Source organism: Kwoniella europaea, chromosome 1 (assembly GCF_036810445.1).
Source record: "Kwoniella europaea PYCC6329 chromosome 1, complete sequence".
In the NCBI taxonomy this organism is placed as follows: Eukaryota; Fungi; Basidiomycota; class Tremellomycetes; order Tremellales; family Cryptococcaceae; genus Kwoniella; species Kwoniella europaea.
Genome location: NC_089487.1, coordinates 685,588 through 705,986, shown reverse-complemented (window position 1 = coordinate 705,986; position 20,399 = coordinate 685,588). Strand labels below are relative to the sequence as shown.

Below are 20,399 nucleotides of genomic sequence, written 5' to 3'. Positions count from 1 at the left end.
CCACAATTCACCCAAGGATGACATCGCTCAACTCAGCATCTGGTCAATTCTCGAGACTATCGACAATGGCTTTCAATGAAACGTCCACAGAGACCTATTCAGCAGATCATGTCGAACATCTATTGAGAAGTAACCTTCATGGGCCATACCTGGTCGGTAAACATGAGGATTGCGGCACTGTCATTGTCATTGGTGGAGTACCGATCGACACTCAAGCGAGAACGGAGACGACGAGTGCATTGACTTGTCCTGTAGGTCCAATTCATCTATCTTGTCCTCCATATACCGTAAGGGTGAGACATAATATCACCATATCACGTTCACCCTCCTGATGGAACATACCATGCTGACTTGCGGATGGCTAGAACACGACATGTGATAATTGCCCTCTCACAGACGTCGAATACTGTAAATCCAAGAAATCAGCTTCTCTAACTGCTGACTTGTGGGTCAATAGATCCTTACGTGAACACCCTTTGGGATTTACAGCGTATAGTATGACTTACAAGATAAGTACAGGGAGTTGAGGGTATGCACAGGATATGCAGAACCCTTCGCCTTTGTATGCCCAGACATCTAAGGGGAAAAGGATTACTTGAGCTCACAAGTACAAATCCTGAGGAAGTACCAACGATGCTTCTATAACTACTGTACCCTGTGATGTATGACAAAAGAAAACCCTTCGAAGATGCGGCAAACAATCTTGTCCCATTGCCATCTGAAATACTGTAGAGAAGCGTCCACTGTCACAGAACCCTGCCTGTCGACTATTTCGGGATTGCCAACTACAGTATGCAAGGTAGCTTTGAAACAGATAAAGGTAGTCTCAGGCTTATGAGTTACGTCAAGGAGATGCATAGCTGTTTATTCTGCGACGAGTCAGAATCTTGTCGTTCGACATCCTTTCAAAAGTCGGACATAACATGACGTGAGGTAGACAAAGGTTGAAGGTACCTCGAGCTTCGTTTTTGCGACGATGTTCCAGACGGTGACAGATATAAAAGCATCTCATATCACAATAAGAGTACAATACTTGAGAAGATCCTCGATCTGACAGTTACTACGTCTCATGCGGTTCACAACCTACTAACATAAGCTATTCAAATCGTATCATGTCCTACACAACTACTGAAAGATCGGTTCATACCGTCAACAGCGGCGTGTCACTGAACGACGTGGCGGCCATACTTCCGCCCATGCTCGAAGGGGAGGACGATTACTACTTTCTCACCCATACTTTCTCATGTGGATCTAGGGATTTCCTCAGTAACCCACCATATGATTTAGAAGACCAAAATGTCTATAGGCAAAGTACTACATGTCCTGTAAGTGTAGATTCACTGTCCATATCGGCTATCAGGGGAACGATATGCTTATTGATGAGCTGAATGGCAATAAACGATTTGAATATGTAGGACTCGAACTGCAAGCAGGACGCTTGCCACTCAGAGGGATGTAAGACGGTACAAGGTCCAGCTCGGACAGTTTGGTATAATATAAAGAGAAATCTTGAGAAGGCAAATCGGTCTTCGGTGGTGGTTGGATTTAGTCAATACGTTGATCCTGAATAGGGACAAACAAAGGATCGATGAGCCACGATATGGAAAGCAAATATCACAGTAACTTCAATGGTCAAACTCTGACCTGACACGTACATCCTGTCCATTTGAAGTATACGCCACAGATGCATTCAATGACAATTTGGCTTGAGTAGTGTGACACCGAGGACAGGATGTTGTATGTGACTCATGGTTGAGCGGGATCTCATTTCGAATACGAAATATGTGCATTATCGCGTATGGTTGATTTATGGGTCATCTTGTAGTCTAATGTCTGAATGATTGTAATCTATCGTCCGCCCAATTTATATATTCACCACTGAGCTCCTGTGGTCCGGCGATCGCTAATCCAGCTATCACTGATCCGGGTCTGTACATCGTTTGAGTAAGCGAGATATTCTTATTCACATATGCCTGTCGATCTTGTGGCACGAAAAGACGAGATTTAGGTGGGAATCTTAACTCACTGTTCCGGCGCTAGGAGTTCACCCTTCTCATAAGCTGATTGGAACTTGATCATCTCGTCGGGATGCATAGCTGCCGGGCCGTCGGTACGTAGGAGAGCTTGCATCTATTTGAACAATGAGTCAGTTTGTACGTTTCATTTGAATGCCGATACTGTTAAGAAGCTGCATTTACGTCGGTCTAAAAACACAGATTCCACACAGGAATATTAGCTTCTACAGATGACTAAAGCATAGGTCGATCATACTGAAACTCACATTGACCATCCCAGGTCTAATTGCAAATACCCCTACACCATTCTCCCTCTCCTCAGCAGCCAGAGTCCTAGCTAAACTATTCATTCCAGCTTTGACCATGGAGTATAGTCCCCAAGCTTGATATCCCGTCGTACTTGCTCCTGAAGATATCAATACTACTTTACCCTTTGATTGACGTAGGTATGACAAGGCAGGTTGGACGAGGTAGATGGTGGAGAGGAGATTGGTCTGGACGTATGGAATAAGACTTTCAGTAGGTAAAGAATCGATCTTTTCTATGATACCGATACACAGTCATGTCTGATTAGCTATTTTGGCCATTATGGAGCTTTTAACTGACTTGAGATGTGACATACTAGGTTCAATAGTTCCAGCATTCAGTATCAATCCATTTATCTCACCCCATTTATTCTTCGTCTCATCCACCACCTTGATATTATCTTCTGGTTTACCAACATCACCCTGAACAGGTAATACCCTATCTTTACCAAACTCATCTACCACACCTTGTAACTCGGTTGATATCGATCTTGAAAGCGTGGCTACCCTAGCATTGTGTTTTGTTAATAGGATCTTGAGGACTGCTAGACCTAGACCCCTTGAGGCTCCGGTGAGTATTATAACTGGTGAAGATGATGGCATGGTAATTATAGACTTATAGATCTTCCACTTGCAGTTGATATCCCATAACATCAATCACTTCTACTTGAGTACGGAGTTATCTGATATCTCGAGAAGTTGCAAGTTGGGTTTCACGTCCGCATCTTGTTCGGCTCCCTCCGCCACATTTGCCAATGTTACGTCATCACTCCTTGACTGGTGATTCCCGTATACGTCGGCGGCTTATGGTTGTCTCATGGTGGTGACAATGGCCATGGCAAAGAGAATGAGAAGCTTCTCGAGAAGAATGAAGAGGCAAGTAGCTTGGATAGCTGTAAAATGCAGCGTAAAGCGGCTGTCAGAACAGAATCCACTGTCTGCTTGATGGTTGATGGTGAAAATTTGATTGATGGAACCTCTTTTAGTGTGAGTTCGGATATTTAGTATATACCCAGCGGGATCAAAATCCACTGCTACCATACGGTGTGCATGTTGATGCTGTACTCGAGTGAGAGTGGGGGTGTATGGTGATACATCGTGCATCTATTGTCTCTTCCATATCATTCTCACCTCCTTTATATTCATCATTCAAACATACATACCACCATACATACCTTAAATCTTGATAGAAGACCCGTACATCCAACCATATCACATCGCAAGTCAAAAGTAGTGGCGATAATATCGCTGTCAAGAGCTAAGAGGGACGAGGAGAAGACAAGAGAATCAAGTACAGTACCTAGGTACAAGTAACTTGGACGTTCGTCAATTACCAATTTTTCGTTAGTCCCGTATAATCACCCACCATAGAATATACCGACTTCTGCTTCTTTTGCATAAACAAAAACCCATCTATAAGATCTGTTCAACTGATTCATTGATCACCCCCTCGTAGTCGGCGCACCGCTTCTTCCAAGTCTTTCAATTTGTGGTCGGAACCATTCTTAATCTCTTGTCATCTTGACTTGATCAGGAAAATCACCGAGCCCAATCATGTCGAGGATACCATCGGGACCACGTTACTCTCATCAGATACCTCCTCAAGGCGGAACGGGGTATTATCCCAACCCTTCACTTGCTGGTAATCCCTTACCTCCAGTACTTCATCAAGGTCTACCACCACCACCTACGTCTTATCCGCCCGATCCAAGTATATACCCTTACGAACGTCATCCTCAAGCTATCAACGGTGGATGGACCACCGCGGGTCCTATACCAGGTCCAGGCCCTCCAGGGGGTATACCACTAGAAGCGTACAATGCAGCTGCCGGACCATCCAGACCTGGCACTGCTGGTGGACCCGATCCCTACCAAGCTTATGCACAACCTGCTCGATCATCTCCTAGTCAACCTGTTCCACCTCGTCAGCAACCTAACCCTAACATCCCCTGGTCATCCGTTCAACCTGTTGTTACTCCCACGTCGAACACCAGAGGAGGGGTAAAGTTAGAAGATCTAGTATCTACTTCCGATCGGCGGGCCGGGCCTGGACCTGCACAGACCAAAATCAATCAGGCTGGTGGAGGGAATGAAAGTAGTAATAAAAGACCCAATACGTCCGGGAACAATGATGGTTCAGCTGCAGGCGGAGGTGGAGGAGGGGGACAACAAGGCCCATCGGAATTTATCAAGAAGTTATATAAGATGTTAGAAGAGGAAAGCGCGACCTATGGGAAAGGAAAAGCTGCAGGTCAGCCTAGAGGGAAAGATGGGAAAAGAGGTTCAGTAGGCTGGGGCAGAGGTGGAACGAGTTTTGTGGTTTGGGATATGAATGATTTTACTACTAAAGTATTGTGAGCCCCTTTTATCCTATTCCTCAGCAAAATTTTCTGAGCAATTATTGATATATATATATTGGATGGGCTGGTAGACCCCAGACGTTCAGACATTCCAACTTTTCGAGTTTTGTCAGACAGCTGAACAAATATGGGTTCTCAAAGGTATGTACAACTTGCCATGACACTGTGCGAGGTAGTCGGAATTGACAATCTTCGAGAATAGATCAAGCATGTCGATGAGGAATCGGGGACCATCAAGGAGAATGTGAGCTATACGTTGAATCACTGGCACGTTACAGAGCTGACTTTCCTGGCAGGTGTGGGAATTCCAACATCCTAGTTTCGTAGCTGGTGGAAAGTCCGATCTGGAGAATATAAAGGTGGGTAACCGTCTGCGCCTTTTCCTCTGTTCGTTCTTTTCTAATCAGTTCAATTACAGCGAAAAGCGGTAGCTCCACGTAAGACGGCTGGTGAAGGGGATGATACTTCCCCTAGAGCATTCGGTCTTTCAGCCGAAGATTCTAGTAGGATCAATGTAATGGAGAATAGGATTGTGACGCTTGAGGGGAAACTTGAAAGAGCGTTAGAAGAAGTCAGAGAAGCCAGAGCTAGAGAATCGGGAGTAATGGGTGTACTGAAGGAGGTAATCCACCATCTGGCAGCTAGTGAAAGAGGTAAATAAGTCATCATATACAGTACAACATTCATAGCTGATCAAAAATTCATGACCTCATCAGAAACTTCCGGATCCCCCATGAGTGAAGGGAATTATTCGCCTCGTATACTGCACCTGTTCAAAGCTTTCGACTCGATACCCCAGCAAGGGATCAGATCAGCTCCATCGACAGGATATGGTGCACCTGTATCAGCCCTTCCATACCCTTCACAAATATCGGGTCAGTACAGCATGAGCGCTGCTCCCAGCTACAACCCACTGTATTCAAATGCAGGGACCACTCAAACGTCGCCTAGAACAGAAGGTACACCCAGCAGGGGTAGTAGGGGAAGTGTCAGCGGACCGGTATCGGCTGGAGGTATGAGGAATATCTCTGGTGCGCCTAGTCGAATGGGTAGTATCTCAGGTCCTGTAGGCGCGCCTCCTCATCCCACCCAACAAGCTGTTGCCCCGCCGCCTACAGCTTTACCTCCTCTAGCTTCTAGCGCAACTGTCCACCCCGATTCTATCATGCCGAAAGAGGAAATCATCGAATCAGCAGGTGAAATGCCAACGCTATATAACGGTGAACCACTGGGTATGACGCCCATGTTTGCCGAAACTCCCTCATGGTTAACGGAGGGTACTCAAGCTCCCATGCCTATGTATCATCGAAAATCATCGGACGGATCAACGCTGAGAATGATGTATGATGTGTTGAGTGGTGGAGGGGTCAACAACCCCACAGGTAGATTTGCAGAAGAAGGTAATGCTGTTCCTTCAGCTACTGGGACAAGTAACTCTGCGGGTGCAGGAGACGTCAACGGATTAGAATCTATACCTGAACAAGATCGTACCGAACAAGGTCAAGGTCAAGCTTCGGCTTCTCAAATTGTAGGTATGGTGATACCTCCTCCTGGAGGATTCGAAAATGCCGACCTAAGCGATATAAAAGGTAAATCGGCTGTCTCAGTATCAGCAGGAGATGGGAATATCATCTCGGCCTCATCTTCAAATTCCAATCGTGGCGTGAATGGACACGGACATTCCAAAACGTTCAAAAAATCATCACCTAAATCTGCCCATTCAGGATCAACTATCAAACCTCATTGGGCCACTACCCCAAAAATCTTAGTTGTAGAAGACGATTTGGTTTACAGGCAACTATCATCCAAGTTCTTGAGTAAATTTGGGTGTGTAACGGAAACGGTCGAAAATGCTCAAGGGGCCGTGGAAAAGATGAACAAGGACAAATACGATTTGGTGTTGATGGACATTTTCTTTGGACCGAATATGGATGGGTGAGTGTCAAATTGCTCTTCATTGTTGGAAGGCAAAGATCCACATGATATGCTTTGTCTACAGAAGAAACGATTGCTGATTTTGTTGGGTTCATATAGTCGGAAAGCAACTTCACTCATTCGTCAATTTGATAATTATACACCTATCATCTCGATGACGTCCAATGCACAGCCTCGTAAGTGTTGCATAAACTGGACCTGTTATTGATATCAAAGACTGATGTTTACTTCTTTGAAAAACCATAGAGGACGTCGATTCGTACATCCGATCAGGAATGAACGATATCCTTGCTAAACCATTTACGAAGCATGGGTTATTCTTGATCTTGGATAAACATCTGATGCATCTACGACAGGCACAGATATACGAGAAGATCATACCCATCTCAGTGGGTGTCCCACCATTATCGGACCAGCATGTCCAAGAAGCTCTGGCGATATCTGCTGCGACCATACAGAATCAGGGCAATGCGGGATTGTTAATGGGTCTAAGTGGGAACGGTGATTTGAATACCAATTCGATGGGTGGGTCTGGGGATATTGCAGCGGATGGAGGAGAGAACGATCATGATGAGGAGGTCATCATGCGGAACCCACTGGCGGGGAGTGGGTGGAGTGATGAGACTTATCAACTGGTTTTACAGGTGAGTTCAATCTATGAATACTATCTGTAGTGACTTAGTGGAGTATGTCTCATGGTGCTGACAAACTTGGTTATGCTTTTGTAGCAATTCCTAGCGACTGGGATGATGCCAGATGCCAACAGTCTGTCCAGCGGATCGATCGGTACAGGCATAATACTCGGTGATCCATCTTCGATCTCGACGGGATTCCTATCTCCTGGAGGAAGTGGAGGGAATAATCGTAAGAGACCGATAGAAGCTTTGAACGATGATGGGAGTGTCATCCCTAATGAATGGGATGGTACCAATCCCAACTCGATCCAACAGGTTGATCCGACTCAGACTGGTTTAGGTCCTGGGATGGGTTTCGTCAATGGAATTACCATCGGTTTCTTACCCAGTAATTCAAGTTTCATACCGTCGAACAACGTGAATGGGATGACTCAAGAGGAGGGGAATGGGAATGAAGGGAGGGAAAATAAGAGAGCAAGAGGTGTTGTAGGATAGGATTAGATTTAGGATCAGGTCTCGAAGTGATAGTGAATTGAATCCACTATTTTACATATATCTTTCTGGGGTTTTTGGTTCGTCAAGTGCTAGTGCAATTGATTGTACTTTGTACTGGATTGTTCTCTTATTATTTCTTTTCTCTCTGTTCTGATTCATTTTCTATGATATGTAGGTTTCAGGGAAGGAAAGGATAAAATGATAAAATCAGGTTTACTCGTATTTACTTGTATTGCGAACGATACTTTCACGGCTTTCATATGATGATCATGCATGGTTCTGTCAATTTGGGTAATGGATATATGGATGTCCAGAATATGTTTCTTGCTATAGATGACATTCGACATGCAGTACGCTTCTTGCTGCCCATTGTCACCTCGGCGATGTTCTAGCGCTCGCTCATGGATCTGCCGGTGGTATGACGCACCACCACGCGTCTCCTTTATTTAGTGGGATATCCTGAATCAAGGACATGTCGAATAAATGTTGCACCAAATGATTTTCATCGCGGAGTTAGTTTGTACAAGACAGATCTGCCATTCTGCTTTTGACACATTCATACATTCATATACTACAATCTCAGAATCTTGTACCTCACATAGACGAACCACTTACCCAGCATGTCATCTCAGATACCCAAATCTATCGTCGGACCAAGACCATTTAGGATATTCGCATTACCTCTAGCCAAAGTACCCAAACCACATTCTTTACCATTATCTCCACCACCTAATCCTATACGTACACCTACTTCCGATCACCCTTCACCTGCTGCCCCTCCAACCAACAAATCATCACATTCACACAATGACTCACTGGGACCTACGGAGTCTGGATCGGGATCGGAGTCAGCCAAGACACCTTTGTTGTTATTTCAGACCATCCAACCTGACAAACCACCTTCTCAAGGTCCACCATCACTCACTTCCCGGGCATTGAACAAGGCAAGCGATACGTGGTTGAATTTGGGTAAGAAACCCAGGGACTCATGGACATTCTGGTTTTACGAGAAGGGAGAGAAATTGATGGATAGGATAGAGTTTGAGGAATGGTCATTGAAAGGGATCAAAGAGGGTCAAGGAGTAAAGGTGGATAGGGATGGGAAAGTTGTAGGTGAGAGAATAGAGGTGAGTCGATCGGCTGGATCGTACAAGCTATCTATAGTGGTGGTCGAAAAGAGATGTAGTGAAAGATGTTATATACCATTGGTCTAATTCGATATCAACATCGTGCCATACTATTTCATACCTTTGGTGGTAAATCATTTCATAGCTAATTATCACCTCGATTCATACGATAGATCCCCCTCTTACGGCCTGAAATAAAAGGTACAACCCTCCCACCACTGTTACCGAAATTACATCGATTCCTGTTACATAGAATACCGTATCATCGTAAGATGATGTACAGATCTTTGATCTTGTGAGTGAATAACATCTGGTTTCACTGTATTTCAATGTATCCCCACAATCACACCGCTAATATTGATTGTTCTCTATCACTTAGTACCCCCGTAACATGGCCATTCGCTATCATCCCCGTCATTCCCAATTTCCCATTCTTCTATGTCCTCTGGAGAGCATGGTCGCACTACAAAGCTTGGAGAGGTGCATTATACCTCGAAACTTTATTACAGAACGGTCTGATAGTCGAGAAAGAATCAAGAGAACTGTCAAATGTTTATGCTACCAAGGAAGGTATAGAAGGGAAAAGAGAGAATAGAGCTCCGGATGAAACTTCTTCTCCTGAAGATGAGAGTTTGAAAGGTCTAGCTACGGATACTTTAACTAATATAGTGAGGGAGGACAATACGCAAAAGGATGAGAGGAAAGAAGAAATACCTAAACAGGCTAAAGGGCAGACTACCGGATCGATCGACGGGACTACCACGCCTGAATCAATGGTATATCAATCATCATCGACAAAAACAGAAAAGGGAGAAGACAAATTACCTTCTTCACCTGGACCTATCAAATCGAAAGCCCATCATCCATCTTTACTTCTCTCACCTTCGCAGGTACCTCTATTGGCGCAAACTTTCGATCTGAGTCCTCTGGAAGTGATCGATGTGGTCAGAGCGATTGAACAGGCTGATCATAGAGCTAGGAAGGCGGATAAGGACAAGAAGGACAAGAAGGATAAGGAAGATAAGGAGAGGGAGGACGAAGAGAAGAAGAAAGAGGAAAAGGGAGAGAAGGGGACGGAATGGAGAGGTAATTTACATCGATAATAAGCTTCAACGTCTATAAGTCAAGAGGAATCAAGGATGAACAGATAGTTGGTGGGGAATGATGGTCAAAGACGGTGAATGGGGATATCTATAAATATAGTTGAGCCTAAGATCGATGCGCAAGGGATAATAATTATGTACACTTTTCATTAAATCATAAATACAAGCAAATCACGGGTTGAGATAGAAGTACGATAGAAAATGCATAAAAACATGATCATCGTCGATTCCACATATCATGTTCATAATTATAATTCCTGCATATTCATATTCTTTTTCATGTCGGTAATTATAGAATCGAATTACCTCGATACAGCATACAGCTCAATGATTGATGATTATAAGAAACACTTCCACACGATACTAGTACTGTTCCTTCTTCTTCACTTTGATATCGTTATATATATATATTGACGTTCTCTTACTTCTGCCCTTCTCCTATCCGTCTGAATATATCGCTTCTCAAATCCTGTAAATCCCTTCTACTCCTCTCCAACCTCTCTTCCCTCCCTTTCAATTCCCCTCCCATATCATTCAATCTAATTTCATTCTTTTGCCTATTCCTCTCTACAACATCAGCAGCGACATTCAACTCGTATATACTATTCTTGATCTTATCGTGAAAAGCCATATCCGTAAATATATTATCGAAAAAGACATCCGACATTATATTCCCCATTGCTACCCTAACTTGGGGTAAATCCCTCACCGATCGTGATAGGTTTTTAGCTTGTTGAGTTAAAAGTTGGACCGATGACCATTGACGATCCGCCGATGAAAGTTCATTTCTTTCCATCATATCTGACATTGTACCTCCTCCCCACATATCCCATGTTGAATAACCCTCCGCACCACGCATATGATCTAAACAGGCTCTCATAGCTCTACTAGCTTGTTCCAACAGGTGTTTAATTTGTAGTTCTGCTTCGAGAGTTTGTCGAAGAGAATGATATGCCGACAAAGCATCGTTGGATTGTTGTTCTAGATCATCTTCCTGTGGATATCTAGGTGTTGATCCTGAAAAGATCGAATCGTACAATTGATCCAGCTCCCTCTGTGCATTTTGATGTTTATCAACCAACTGTTTCAAATCATTTTCAGCAGATTTAGCTTGATCGATAAGTTCGATGAGCTGTTTACGTGAATCTTGAGCAAGTTGGGTAGAATGTAAATTATCGAAATAATCCTTTTCCTCTTTCTCAGCTTTCTTTTCGAATTTCTCTTTTCTACCTGTAGACTTGTATGCGAATCTCTTGAAGACCGAGTCACGGTAGGAGATATGCTCCTTCTTCTCTTTTTCCCTTCCTCTATCTAGTTCTTTGAGTTTGGCGTCGATGGAAGATAGTTGGGATGTAAGGTCAGATAGGTAGAGTTGTTGTTGTTTGAGATCTGGGATGGAATGGTCGGTGGACGAGAGGACGGAGAGAAGTTCATTGTTGAGTGAGAGGGACGATTGAATGTGTTCTTCGACTGACATCGTGTATGGTGTTAGAGGGTATGATATGGTATGGTTGTATACGGAGGTATCGATGATGTAAAATGGGTTTCTGGATTTAAGAAATAGAATTATGGAGGTACAAGCTTAATAGAGTATTTATACGTCTTATCGCACCGCTTTTTAGGTCGATGAAGATGTCGGAATGGATATCTTGGCACTTGTCACCGTAAGAGTATTCCGCTGACGGCGCTGAATGGACGTTGGGTCCTGGTCTTGACGCAAAGCTCAAGACATGGGCATGGTTTACGCTCATTGCAGTAGATGATGTGGACTCGACTGTGAAGGGACAGTATGTGGATGTGGGGAACATGGAAAAAGTACTCGTACTGCTCCGGATACCTACCTGACTTATCTCGTATCTCGGAGGATTTTTCCAGTCCAGTACCCAATGCAATGTAAAGCATGAGGAACCAGACCAAGGATGCATTATTCTCGTACTCTCTGCACTAGCTCCCTCAGTGCGAAGCATATGAGAAGCATTTTGACCCATCGCAGTATCATGTCTGATACATTCAAGGTATGTATGCTTGCTCGCTTTCTTCACTGCCTCCTTCCATCACTTTCAGCTGAGGTACTCTTCATTCCCGGTTTTCTCGTGATGTCATCAGAAGCTTGGCGGTGATCGCCGCTTGCTTGTCCTCATGAAATCGAAAAGTTGAAAATTGGAAGTGCAAGTGACGAATATGAAGCTCGTAGCTGTGCATGTTTCTTGTATGTTCTCAAGTCATCGATTCCATCTGATCTCAAAACATTCTATGGGTCTAGGAGGTGACAGCCCATGACAGCTTCAAACATGCCCAAAACGAAACCTTCAGCAACATCGTCAAAATCGACGTCGACAATTACGTCGAAATCAAAGAAGATCAACAATCAATCAAAATCAAAATTATATTCAAACTTCCTACCTATCCCTCTACTCCTGCCTTCACCTTCATCCAGTAAACCAACTACGCATTATATATACGTTCGACCACACACTTCGAAGTCTTCTACTTCCGACGGGAAAGCGGACTTACCAGAAGATCGAACACTGTTCGTGACTAATTTACCTGTAGATGCGGGATTGCAAGATCTGAGGGGTATATTCGGTAAATGGGGAGTAGTGGAGGATGTTAAGATGGGCGGGTCGCATGGAGGAGATAATGTCTTGGAGAAAGCGGTGAGGGGATTGGATGTAAACTCGGAGTCGGATTCCGATGAAGAAGGAGACGAAGATGTTGATGGTGATGGTGATGAGCCCAAACAAGGAAGAGAAGAACAGGATGAGGAAGAAGAGGAAAAGACAGAACCTCAATTTCAATTTCAAGGTGATATACCAATCAAACTCACCAAGAATCAGAGACGTCAACAACGTCGAAATGCCAGAAACGCCTTACCACCCAGTGTACCTGAGATAATCGTTTTACCAAATTTGAACCCTCGTCAATCTCCATTAGGAATATCGGGAAGTCATTCATGTCATATCATTTACCTAGATCCAATATCAATCACTCGTCTAATGTCCTCCACCCCATACCCCATCAATCTTACAAAATACCCTTCAGAACCTGCTGGATTGGAATATTATACATCACTATATGCGAGCTGTCGACCCGACCTCAGTGCCGTAAAGGAATATGCAGATTCCTCGATGGACCGATTCGATCATTTACATGGACTGTTACTTTCCTCAAGGGCTAAAGCTCAGGGCGCAGGAGCGTTGGTGGACGAAGATGGATTCACGGTGGTGGTCAGATCAGGTAGATATGGAAGAGCAGGTGCGAGAGGTGATGAGTTTGGAATTGGAAAGGGCGGAGTCGGTGTAGCCTCAACGAACTTCCAGAAGAAGTTGAAGAAGAAGAAGGAAGGAAGTGGGGCAGGAGAATTGAAGGACTTTTATAAGTTCCAGAGGAACGAGAGGAAACGACAAGGTAAGTTTTGGTTTTATCTATAAACATCATTCGATCAAATTTTTCCAATTTATTTATATAAGTCAGACGTTTTGATGCTGATTATTCGATGTTGTTGATCGTAGAACTCGCCGAATTGCGTTCCAAATTCGAATCGGATAAACAGAAAGTCGAAGAACTCAAGAAGAATAGACGATTCAAACCTTACTAGGTAGGACTGGTTCAAGAGGTGTTGATTAAGTAGTTTCGGTACCATTCACTTCATGCCTACATCCGTATACAGTAGTTAGGTCTTGTGGAATGTATATGTGTACGCAAAGCATAGGCCATATTCATCTCATATCTTAAACATTCACACCTGGCTATGTTACAGTAGAGAAAATTCGAAACATGTTTGGTTGTTGCCCCAATGTCAGAATGTGCTAGCTGAGAAAATAATCACTTCTGCCAAGACAAGGTAGACTCACTTCATTTCACATTTATGAGGATAGAGAGAAGCAGAATGAAAAGATCTAACAAGCTAGAAATCTGTATGATCTCTAGACTGCAACCGAATTTGTAGCAGGAATAAATGCATAGTAGTGTATTTTTTATAGTTTATATATCCCCTTGCGCAAAATCTATCCCGATGGCCAATCCCTTAGTAGATCATAGAAGACATATCGGCTCTGATTCTGTTATAATCGAAGAGACCTTCAGTTCTACCAAGAGCGGCAATGGCGATATCTTTGTCATAGAGGTATTTCCTGGCTACACGTTGGATCTCCTCGGGTGTGACGGCATCGACGTATCGCTCGATCTCCTTGGGGGTGTATCTCTTGCCGGTGGTGATGAGTTGACGACCGATCTAAGTTCGCCGAATAACAATTGTCAGCTTGTGCTTGTGCACGTTATTCTAAACAATCCTCATTTCATCTGCGTCTGCAAAGAGAATGATAAATCCCACTCACATCCTCAGCAATGGCAGTGGTACCGTCCAAACCCAATAACAAGGAAGCCTTGAGCTGTTGTTTGGCTCTCTCGACTTCGGCGATAGTTGGGGATATGGACATTCGAGTCCATTCTTTGAGGGTGAAGTGGACGAGATCGTCGATGTTCATGAGGCTGTAAAAAAAGTCAGCTTTGATGCTCCGGTGATATCCAATGTATCGACGACACTCACTTTTCAGAAACCAAGTAGATACCCCAAAGACCAGTATCAGAGTACGAAGTGGAGAAGGACATGTAAGAGTTTGCCAAGTTGTTTGAAGAGATGATATGAGACAATTTAGATGATAATAATGGTGAGGCACCCAATGATCGATCCCAATTACCAAAGATGGATTGCATGACCAACATTGGCCAGTAATCTGGTGATTTCCATGAAACACCCTCAACGGCAATAGCAACATTCAAAGTGTCCAATGTATCATCTCTGATCCTGACTTCTGAACCGAGGAAGTCGGTGGGGGAATGAGCTTGTCCACCTAATGGAACGGGGTTGGAGGATACAGGTAAGTTGGCGAAATGTTTTTCGGCGAGTTTGACCAAAGCCTCATGTTCGATTGATCCGGCTCCGACTAAAGCGATTCGGTCGGAGGTGTAGTTCTTGGAAATGTAGTTTTGTAAATCGGATTTGGAGATGGAGTTGATGTGCTCTTTAGGACCGAGGATGGTGTTTCCGAGGGGGTAGCCTAGGTAGGGGGAAGCGTGAGTCAGTGTGTTGGTCTCACATCCATATTCGAATCAATCTCTACGTCTTTATCGCTTTCACTCTCTATGATCCACGAGGTTTGCGCGACCATCTCTCCTACTATACTACAGGTGACCTCCAATCTCATTCCCACCTTCTCTCCCATGACATCATTCCCTTAATGATGTTGCCGTCCTCTTCTCTCGACCATCATCCATCGTATGAAATCCCCTTACTCACCTTGGTAAGCAACAGCATGCAAATGATCAAAGACGACTTCTTCCAATTGCTTTTCAACTTCCTCTTGTTCTCTCAGGATGACATCCCTCTCCCTTTCAATGGCACTTTCCTCCAATTTCGAGTTCTGCAAGATATCAGACAAGATGTCTACGGCTTGAGGGACGTCCTTGTCGAATGCCTTGGCGTAGTAGACGGTCTGTTCCCTTGAGGTGTAAGCGTTAAGGTGGGCACCCATGTTCTCGACTTCGAGTTCGAGTTGGGTTTGAGATCTGGATTTGGTACCTTTGAAAGCGAGATGCTGTAGTGGGGAGGATCAGACGGGTCAGTAGATGTTACCTCATCTTTCTTCGCTTTTCTCCCCCTTTGATTTTCATCGTAGATGTAACCTCCAACCCTCGTCACATATCTTCTAAGATAGCAACTATATATACTCTTAGTATATATAGTATTCCCCCAGCCCACCCCAAGCTACCATTAAATGAACACACCGCCCCCATCCCACCCCGAACTGCCATTGACTTACCTCCAAGAAATGCGCCGTTCCACTAGCACCGTCCGCATCAGCCCTCGATCCAGCATCGATCCATAACCCCACTGTCGAAGTTTGCGATCCAGGGATCGTCTCCGTCGATACCGACAATCCATTCGATAATACCGATGTCTTGGTTTCTGGGTCTTGGGAAGGGAGAGTTACTGGATGAACGGCAGCGAGCGATCTTGAGAATGTCTATAAGTCACCAATAAAATAAAGTATCAGTACCCATATCATGAATTCCATTATTTTGTGTATAAATAAATACGTAGACGAGACCATGTGTCCAGTAGAAATACGATACTTACAGGTTTGAGTACCCTTGGGGCGGGGGGTCGAGCGATAGCCCGTGAGATGAGTCGAGATGCTACCATTTTGATGGAGTTGAGGAGTAAGGACTTAGGTAAGGATGGGTTGGTGAGATATAGGATGATGTATGAATATCTCGAAGCTTCACAGTCGTGCTCATCCATCCATCGTCCAAGATGAAAGATGAAAGTGATCAACCAGTCAGCTTGAGCAGAATACGGCGCAACTCGGAACTAACCATCACTCGGGCTATAACTCCGAAGTGTGGCACTTGGGGGGATATGGGACATTGACACGCGACGAGCTTGTACCTGCACGTCACCACTCTCAACTCTCTCTGGTTCGCATCTCCAAAAGTAAGAACTGACGAGTGAGTATACCAAAGTGTAGAACAGCAGTACTCAAACTAGCACAGTACAGTCACATCATCTCACTCGAAGATACAGCCCTCACCTTCAGTGAAACAATCACAATCACAATGTCACACCTATTCCAACAGCAGCCCAACTCCTATTCCCCCTATGCCCCTCCCTCATCATCCGAACCACTGGCATTCTTCGGTGGTCAACCCAGCGGACCATCCGGATCACCCTATTATCCCGGCTCGAGATCCTCCCTTGAAGGTAGTATGGGGCCTTCAGGCTCTGGTGTGGGGGGCGTAGGCAGCTCGGCATTTGGAGCAACGGGGAACATGAATATGGCGAATGGTAGGATGATGCTTGGTGAAGGGAAATGGTGGGAGGCTTTTGGGACTGGGGGTTTTGAAGGTGAACCTAGTTTGATGGAGGGTGAGTAACTCCTCTTCTGATTTGACTGGTTAAGAATATCAAATTGAGGGAATAACCCTCTCCGTTTCTTCATCCATCATCACGATCGGTGTGATGGATTTGGATCTCATCTCAATCCTGGTGTCAAATTTGAGAATCATGTATACTCCATTAGAATATAGCTAATCATTTTATTCATTGATTTTCATGTATTCGTAGAACTCGGTATAAACCCTTCGCACATCTTACAGAAATCCCTCACCGTCCTCAACCCATTAGCGAGGGTCAACGAGAATATAATGGATGATGCCGACTTGGCAGGTCCATTCGTATTCTGTTTCGCATTTGCTTTTTTCCTATTACTCGTGAGTAAACTAACTTTTTCACTTTTCTCACCGTATACAGTCCATACCACACACACACAGACACAATAATGCTAATGTTGATATTAATGTTCGTTTCTCTCACTTAGTCTGGTAAACCCCAATTCTCATACATCTACGGCGTAGGTCTCCTAGGAACCACAGCAATCTACCTCCTCCTCAACCTAATGTCCGAAACTGGCATTGACGCATATCGTACAGCCTCAGTATTGGGTTACTGTCTCCTTCCAATGGTGGGATTAGGTGGGATAGGTATGGGTATAGGTATAGATTCAGCTATAGGTTATATATTAAGTTCAATCAGTATCGCCTGGTGTACCTTTTCTGCATCCAGCATTTTCGTGGTTGTTTTGAGGATGAACCATCAGAGGTTACTTGTGGCTTATCCTGTGGGGTTATTGTATGGCTGTTTCGCGCTGTTGAGTATTTTTAATGTTAAAAAGTAAATTAGATGAAGAGTATAACGATGATATGATGAGATGAATATGATAGATATTCAATGTTTAGAAGGGTTGTCAGATCGTTTGAGATTGTGAGATCCACTTTGAAGGTCAAATCAAATCATCTGTGGATTGCGAGGGTATGGATCAATAGATCCGTCACGGGTCGAGAAACGAAGGGGAAAAGCAAATAATGCATATATGTCATTCCCACTTGAATCATAAAAAGGCAGAGCAACCAAATACTCTATAATCCATATGCATCCTGTCATCGCCGTGACATGGCATTGCACCCACCAAAATACTAAGCCTCAATTAATTTGACACCGATCCGATCAAAACAGCCCGGCCCATTCATCTTTCTTCGCTCCCTTACCACTCAATCCAGTACTTTCAATCTCAGCCAACTTGTCCGCCGAGGGGATGTTGACTTGCGGTTTAGGGGGAGGTAAGAGCGAAGCGTAGGGAGAGATGATAGAGTCGAAATCGTAATCTGATGAGAGAGGGAGGGATGCTGAGCATGAAAATGACATTAACACGAGGTCGCAAGGGATAGGGTGAAAGAGGAAAGGTGATATATATTGTTGTTTTTGACTCACAATGATCGATAACTGGTTTAGCAGGTTCAGTAGCTTTTGATAATCCAGCCAAAATCAATCTACGTAAAGCTGGTCCATCGAGGGGTTCTTCCTTCTTAGCTGGAGCAGCACCATCTTTAGGTGAAGTAGCTTTGTTCTATAAATTGTGAAGATCGGAAAAGTCAGTATCACCGTTCTATGTCATATCCTAAAGTTTGTGGTAGAGATATCATCCGCAGTTCCAAAAGCAAGGACGAAAACGAAGATTGAACCAAAATTCTTTTCCCTCTGTTGTAAGAACATCTTGGTCAAATTCCATTCAACTTTACTCACCTCACTTGCCCTCTTCCCACTTGGACCCATCACATCCAAATTCAATTTCTCCGCCGACCCATAAGCATTTTTCACCTTGCCCAAAGCTAGTAACACATCTCCCTTGGTTAACATTCCATGTCGACCTGTTCCTTTGAGTTTGGATATTTGTTCGGATGTCAGAGGGGATTCTTGTAATCTATGAAATGGCCAATCATCAGTCATGTGTCATGCAGGCGATAAGTCAGATTCAGGTAAGGGGGATTTGACAGGATGTTTAGGTATTTTGAATCCAAAGTCTTGGGTAATGTGCAGTGTGAAATTGTAGAATGGAACTCACAATCTCGCTACACTTGGGAAGATAGGTTGTGAATGTTTGATTTCCTTATGACCATGTCCAGTCTCATGCTGCTCCGTACCAGATGAAGAAGGTTGTTCCTTCTTGCTTTCTACCTGAGGTTCCTCCTTCTTTGGTTCTTCTTTCGGTGCTGATGCTTCACTACTCGAAGCTGATGCTGAAGTTTCACCTTGACCTTGACCTGGTGGAGATAAATCGTTTGGTATAGTGATAGAACTCAGATCATCACCTTCTTCAGCTAAGATAGCTATGATTTGTCCGACTGGTATCTTGGATGAACCGTCTTGGGCCTAGGACACAATTCACCAGGATCAGCTCATATCATACAGATACATCAAGTGTCTATTGATTCTAAATTCTTGTGTATACACTCACAATGATCTTTCCCATCACTCCATCATCTTGAGATTCAACATCTATCGTAGCTTTATCGGTTTCCTGATGTTATAGCTCAACTTCAGTCCCGGTTCCCTTTCGGATTTACTGCTTGTCAGAGTGATGAGAGCACTCACAACTTCCAACAAAACATCACCGGCACTGAAACTCTCTCCTTCCTTCTTCTTCCAACTCGCAATCCCACCTTCCGTCATGGTAGGTGACATGGCAGGCATCCTCATTGAAGTGGTGGCATATCGTACATTTCGAAGGGCTATAAAATGAACATTGTATAAGCTATAATCAACGGGTGGAGATTAGTGTAAGAGCTTACAAGTTGACGATACCCTTGTGGAGCGTATCAGGCCAGTGAGCTTAGCTGATCCTCTCATTTTTTTTTTCGTATCTTGTCTAAGCAATGAGGAGAGCCAAGTCAGGTATCTCATGTAATGTTGTTGTCAGTAATGCTGAAGTTGAGTTGGGGACGGGTCCAGCGGATGAAAGAGACGGATGACTTTTTTGATCCCGTTGAACTGAAACCACGTGGCTGAGCTCGGACCGGCTCATGGGCAATCTGCATGTCATGCACGGGTTTCAACATATTGCGCTTCATGAATGACTGGGGATGTAGGAACATTGCGAAACGGATACCTAGCAGAGATACCCCCTGCGGCGTTATGAGGAGTCCTATTGAAGATCGCATGATCCACTTGGCTGATCGGCGACAAATAAACTCCAGACAGGCCTTCTCACAAATAGGTTGAGGATGATGGTCTGCTGATCATGACTATGCACGTCGTCATCCTCTGGACTTCGATGACACAATAAGAAGATGTCTTCTGATGCAAGTAAATGTCGGATCAACTCGGTGTGTATACCGTATACCGAATGAACGAGGATGAAAGAAGACGATGGAAGATCGATCCTTTGATCTATTGATGAAAGGATGGACCATAGACACAGCACACCATAGAAGACATACAAAGGATGGTGATGCTTAAACTCACTTTGCAAGGTAAATGACCTTCTGACCAACACAAACACACTCATATAAAACGACTTGATATCTCA

The 20,399-nt window shown here is 44.1% G+C and overlaps 9 protein-coding genes across 9 annotated transcripts; 5 read left to right on the top strand and 4 right to left on the bottom strand.

Moving 5' to 3' along the window:
- Nucleotides 1-17: 17 nt before the first annotated feature.
- Nucleotides 18-527, top strand: V865_000259 (uncharacterized protein; the record flags this gene model as incomplete). The annotated part of the gene is made up of 2 exons (XM_066224091.1): nt 18-251; nt 366-527. 2 exons carry the CDS (start codon nt 18-20, stop codon nt 525-527), a joined length of 396 nt encoding a protein of 131 aa, XP_066080188.1.
- A 1,299-nt stretch (nt 528-1,826) lies between these two features.
- Nucleotides 1,827-2,923, bottom strand: V865_000258 (uncharacterized protein; the record flags this gene model as incomplete). The annotated part of the gene is made up of 4 exons (XM_066224090.1): nt 1,827-1,929; nt 2,027-2,130; nt 2,282-2,556; nt 2,638-2,923. The coding sequence occupies 4 exons, from the start codon at nt 2,921-2,923 to the stop codon at nt 1,827-1,829; spliced, it is 768 nt and encodes a 255-aa protein (XP_066080187.1).
- Nucleotides 2,924-3,874: 951 nt separating this feature from the next.
- V865_000257 (uncharacterized protein) lies at nt 3,875-7,745 on the top strand (the record flags this gene model as incomplete). Its single annotated transcript, XM_066224089.1, has 9 exons — nt 3,875-4,674; nt 4,752-4,821; nt 4,883-4,924; nt 4,977-5,039; nt 5,099-5,333; nt 5,397-6,615; nt 6,715-6,791; nt 6,862-7,259; nt 7,344-7,745. 9 exons carry the CDS (start codon nt 3,875-3,877, stop codon nt 7,743-7,745), a joined length of 3,306 nt encoding a protein of 1,101 aa, XP_066080186.1.
- A 620-nt stretch (nt 7,746-8,365) lies between these two features.
- On the top strand, nt 8,366-9,975 carry V865_000256 (uncharacterized protein; the record flags this gene model as incomplete). Its single annotated transcript, XM_066224088.1, has 3 exons — nt 8,366-8,872; nt 9,046-9,167; nt 9,252-9,975. The coding sequence occupies 3 exons, from the start codon at nt 8,366-8,368 to the stop codon at nt 9,973-9,975; spliced, it is 1,353 nt and encodes a 450-aa protein (XP_066080185.1).
- A 421-nt stretch (nt 9,976-10,396) lies between these two features.
- On the bottom strand, nt 10,397-11,452 carry V865_000255 (uncharacterized protein; the record flags this gene model as incomplete). The annotated part of the gene is made up of 1 exon (XM_066224087.1): nt 10,397-11,452. The coding sequence occupies one exon, from the start codon at nt 11,450-11,452 to the stop codon at nt 10,397-10,399; it is 1,056 nt and encodes a 351-aa protein (XP_066080184.1).
- Nucleotides 11,453-12,266: 814 nt separating this feature from the next.
- On the top strand, nt 12,267-13,573 carry V865_000254 (uncharacterized protein; the record flags this gene model as incomplete). Its single annotated transcript, XM_066224086.1, has 2 exons — nt 12,267-13,383; nt 13,488-13,573. The coding sequence occupies 2 exons, from the start codon at nt 12,267-12,269 to the stop codon at nt 13,571-13,573; spliced, it is 1,203 nt and encodes a 400-aa protein (XP_066080183.1).
- A 429-nt stretch (nt 13,574-14,002) lies between these two features.
- V865_000253 (mitochondrial-processing peptidase subunit beta) lies at nt 14,003-16,180 on the bottom strand (the record flags this gene model as incomplete). Its single annotated transcript, XM_066224085.1, has 6 exons — nt 14,003-14,209; nt 14,313-14,466; nt 14,525-15,035; nt 15,275-15,572; nt 15,798-16,001; nt 16,115-16,180. 6 exons carry the CDS (start codon nt 16,178-16,180, stop codon nt 14,003-14,005), a joined length of 1,440 nt encoding a protein of 479 aa, XP_066080182.1.
- Nucleotides 16,181-16,593: 413 nt separating this feature from the next.
- On the top strand, nt 16,594-17,711 carry V865_000252 (uncharacterized protein; the record flags this gene model as incomplete). Its single annotated transcript, XM_066224084.1, has 3 exons — nt 16,594-16,903; nt 17,102-17,247; nt 17,355-17,711. 3 exons carry the CDS (start codon nt 16,594-16,596, stop codon nt 17,709-17,711), a joined length of 813 nt encoding a protein of 270 aa, XP_066080181.1.
- A 329-nt stretch (nt 17,712-18,040) lies between these two features.
- Nucleotides 18,041-19,720, bottom strand: V865_000251 (uncharacterized protein; the record flags this gene model as incomplete). Its single annotated transcript, XM_066224083.1, has 7 exons — nt 18,041-18,219; nt 18,305-18,440; nt 18,617-18,794; nt 18,936-19,243; nt 19,329-19,391; nt 19,466-19,602; nt 19,663-19,720. 7 exons carry the CDS (start codon nt 19,718-19,720, stop codon nt 18,041-18,043), a joined length of 1,059 nt encoding a protein of 352 aa, XP_066080180.1.
- Nucleotides 19,721-20,399: the final 679 nt, after the last annotated feature.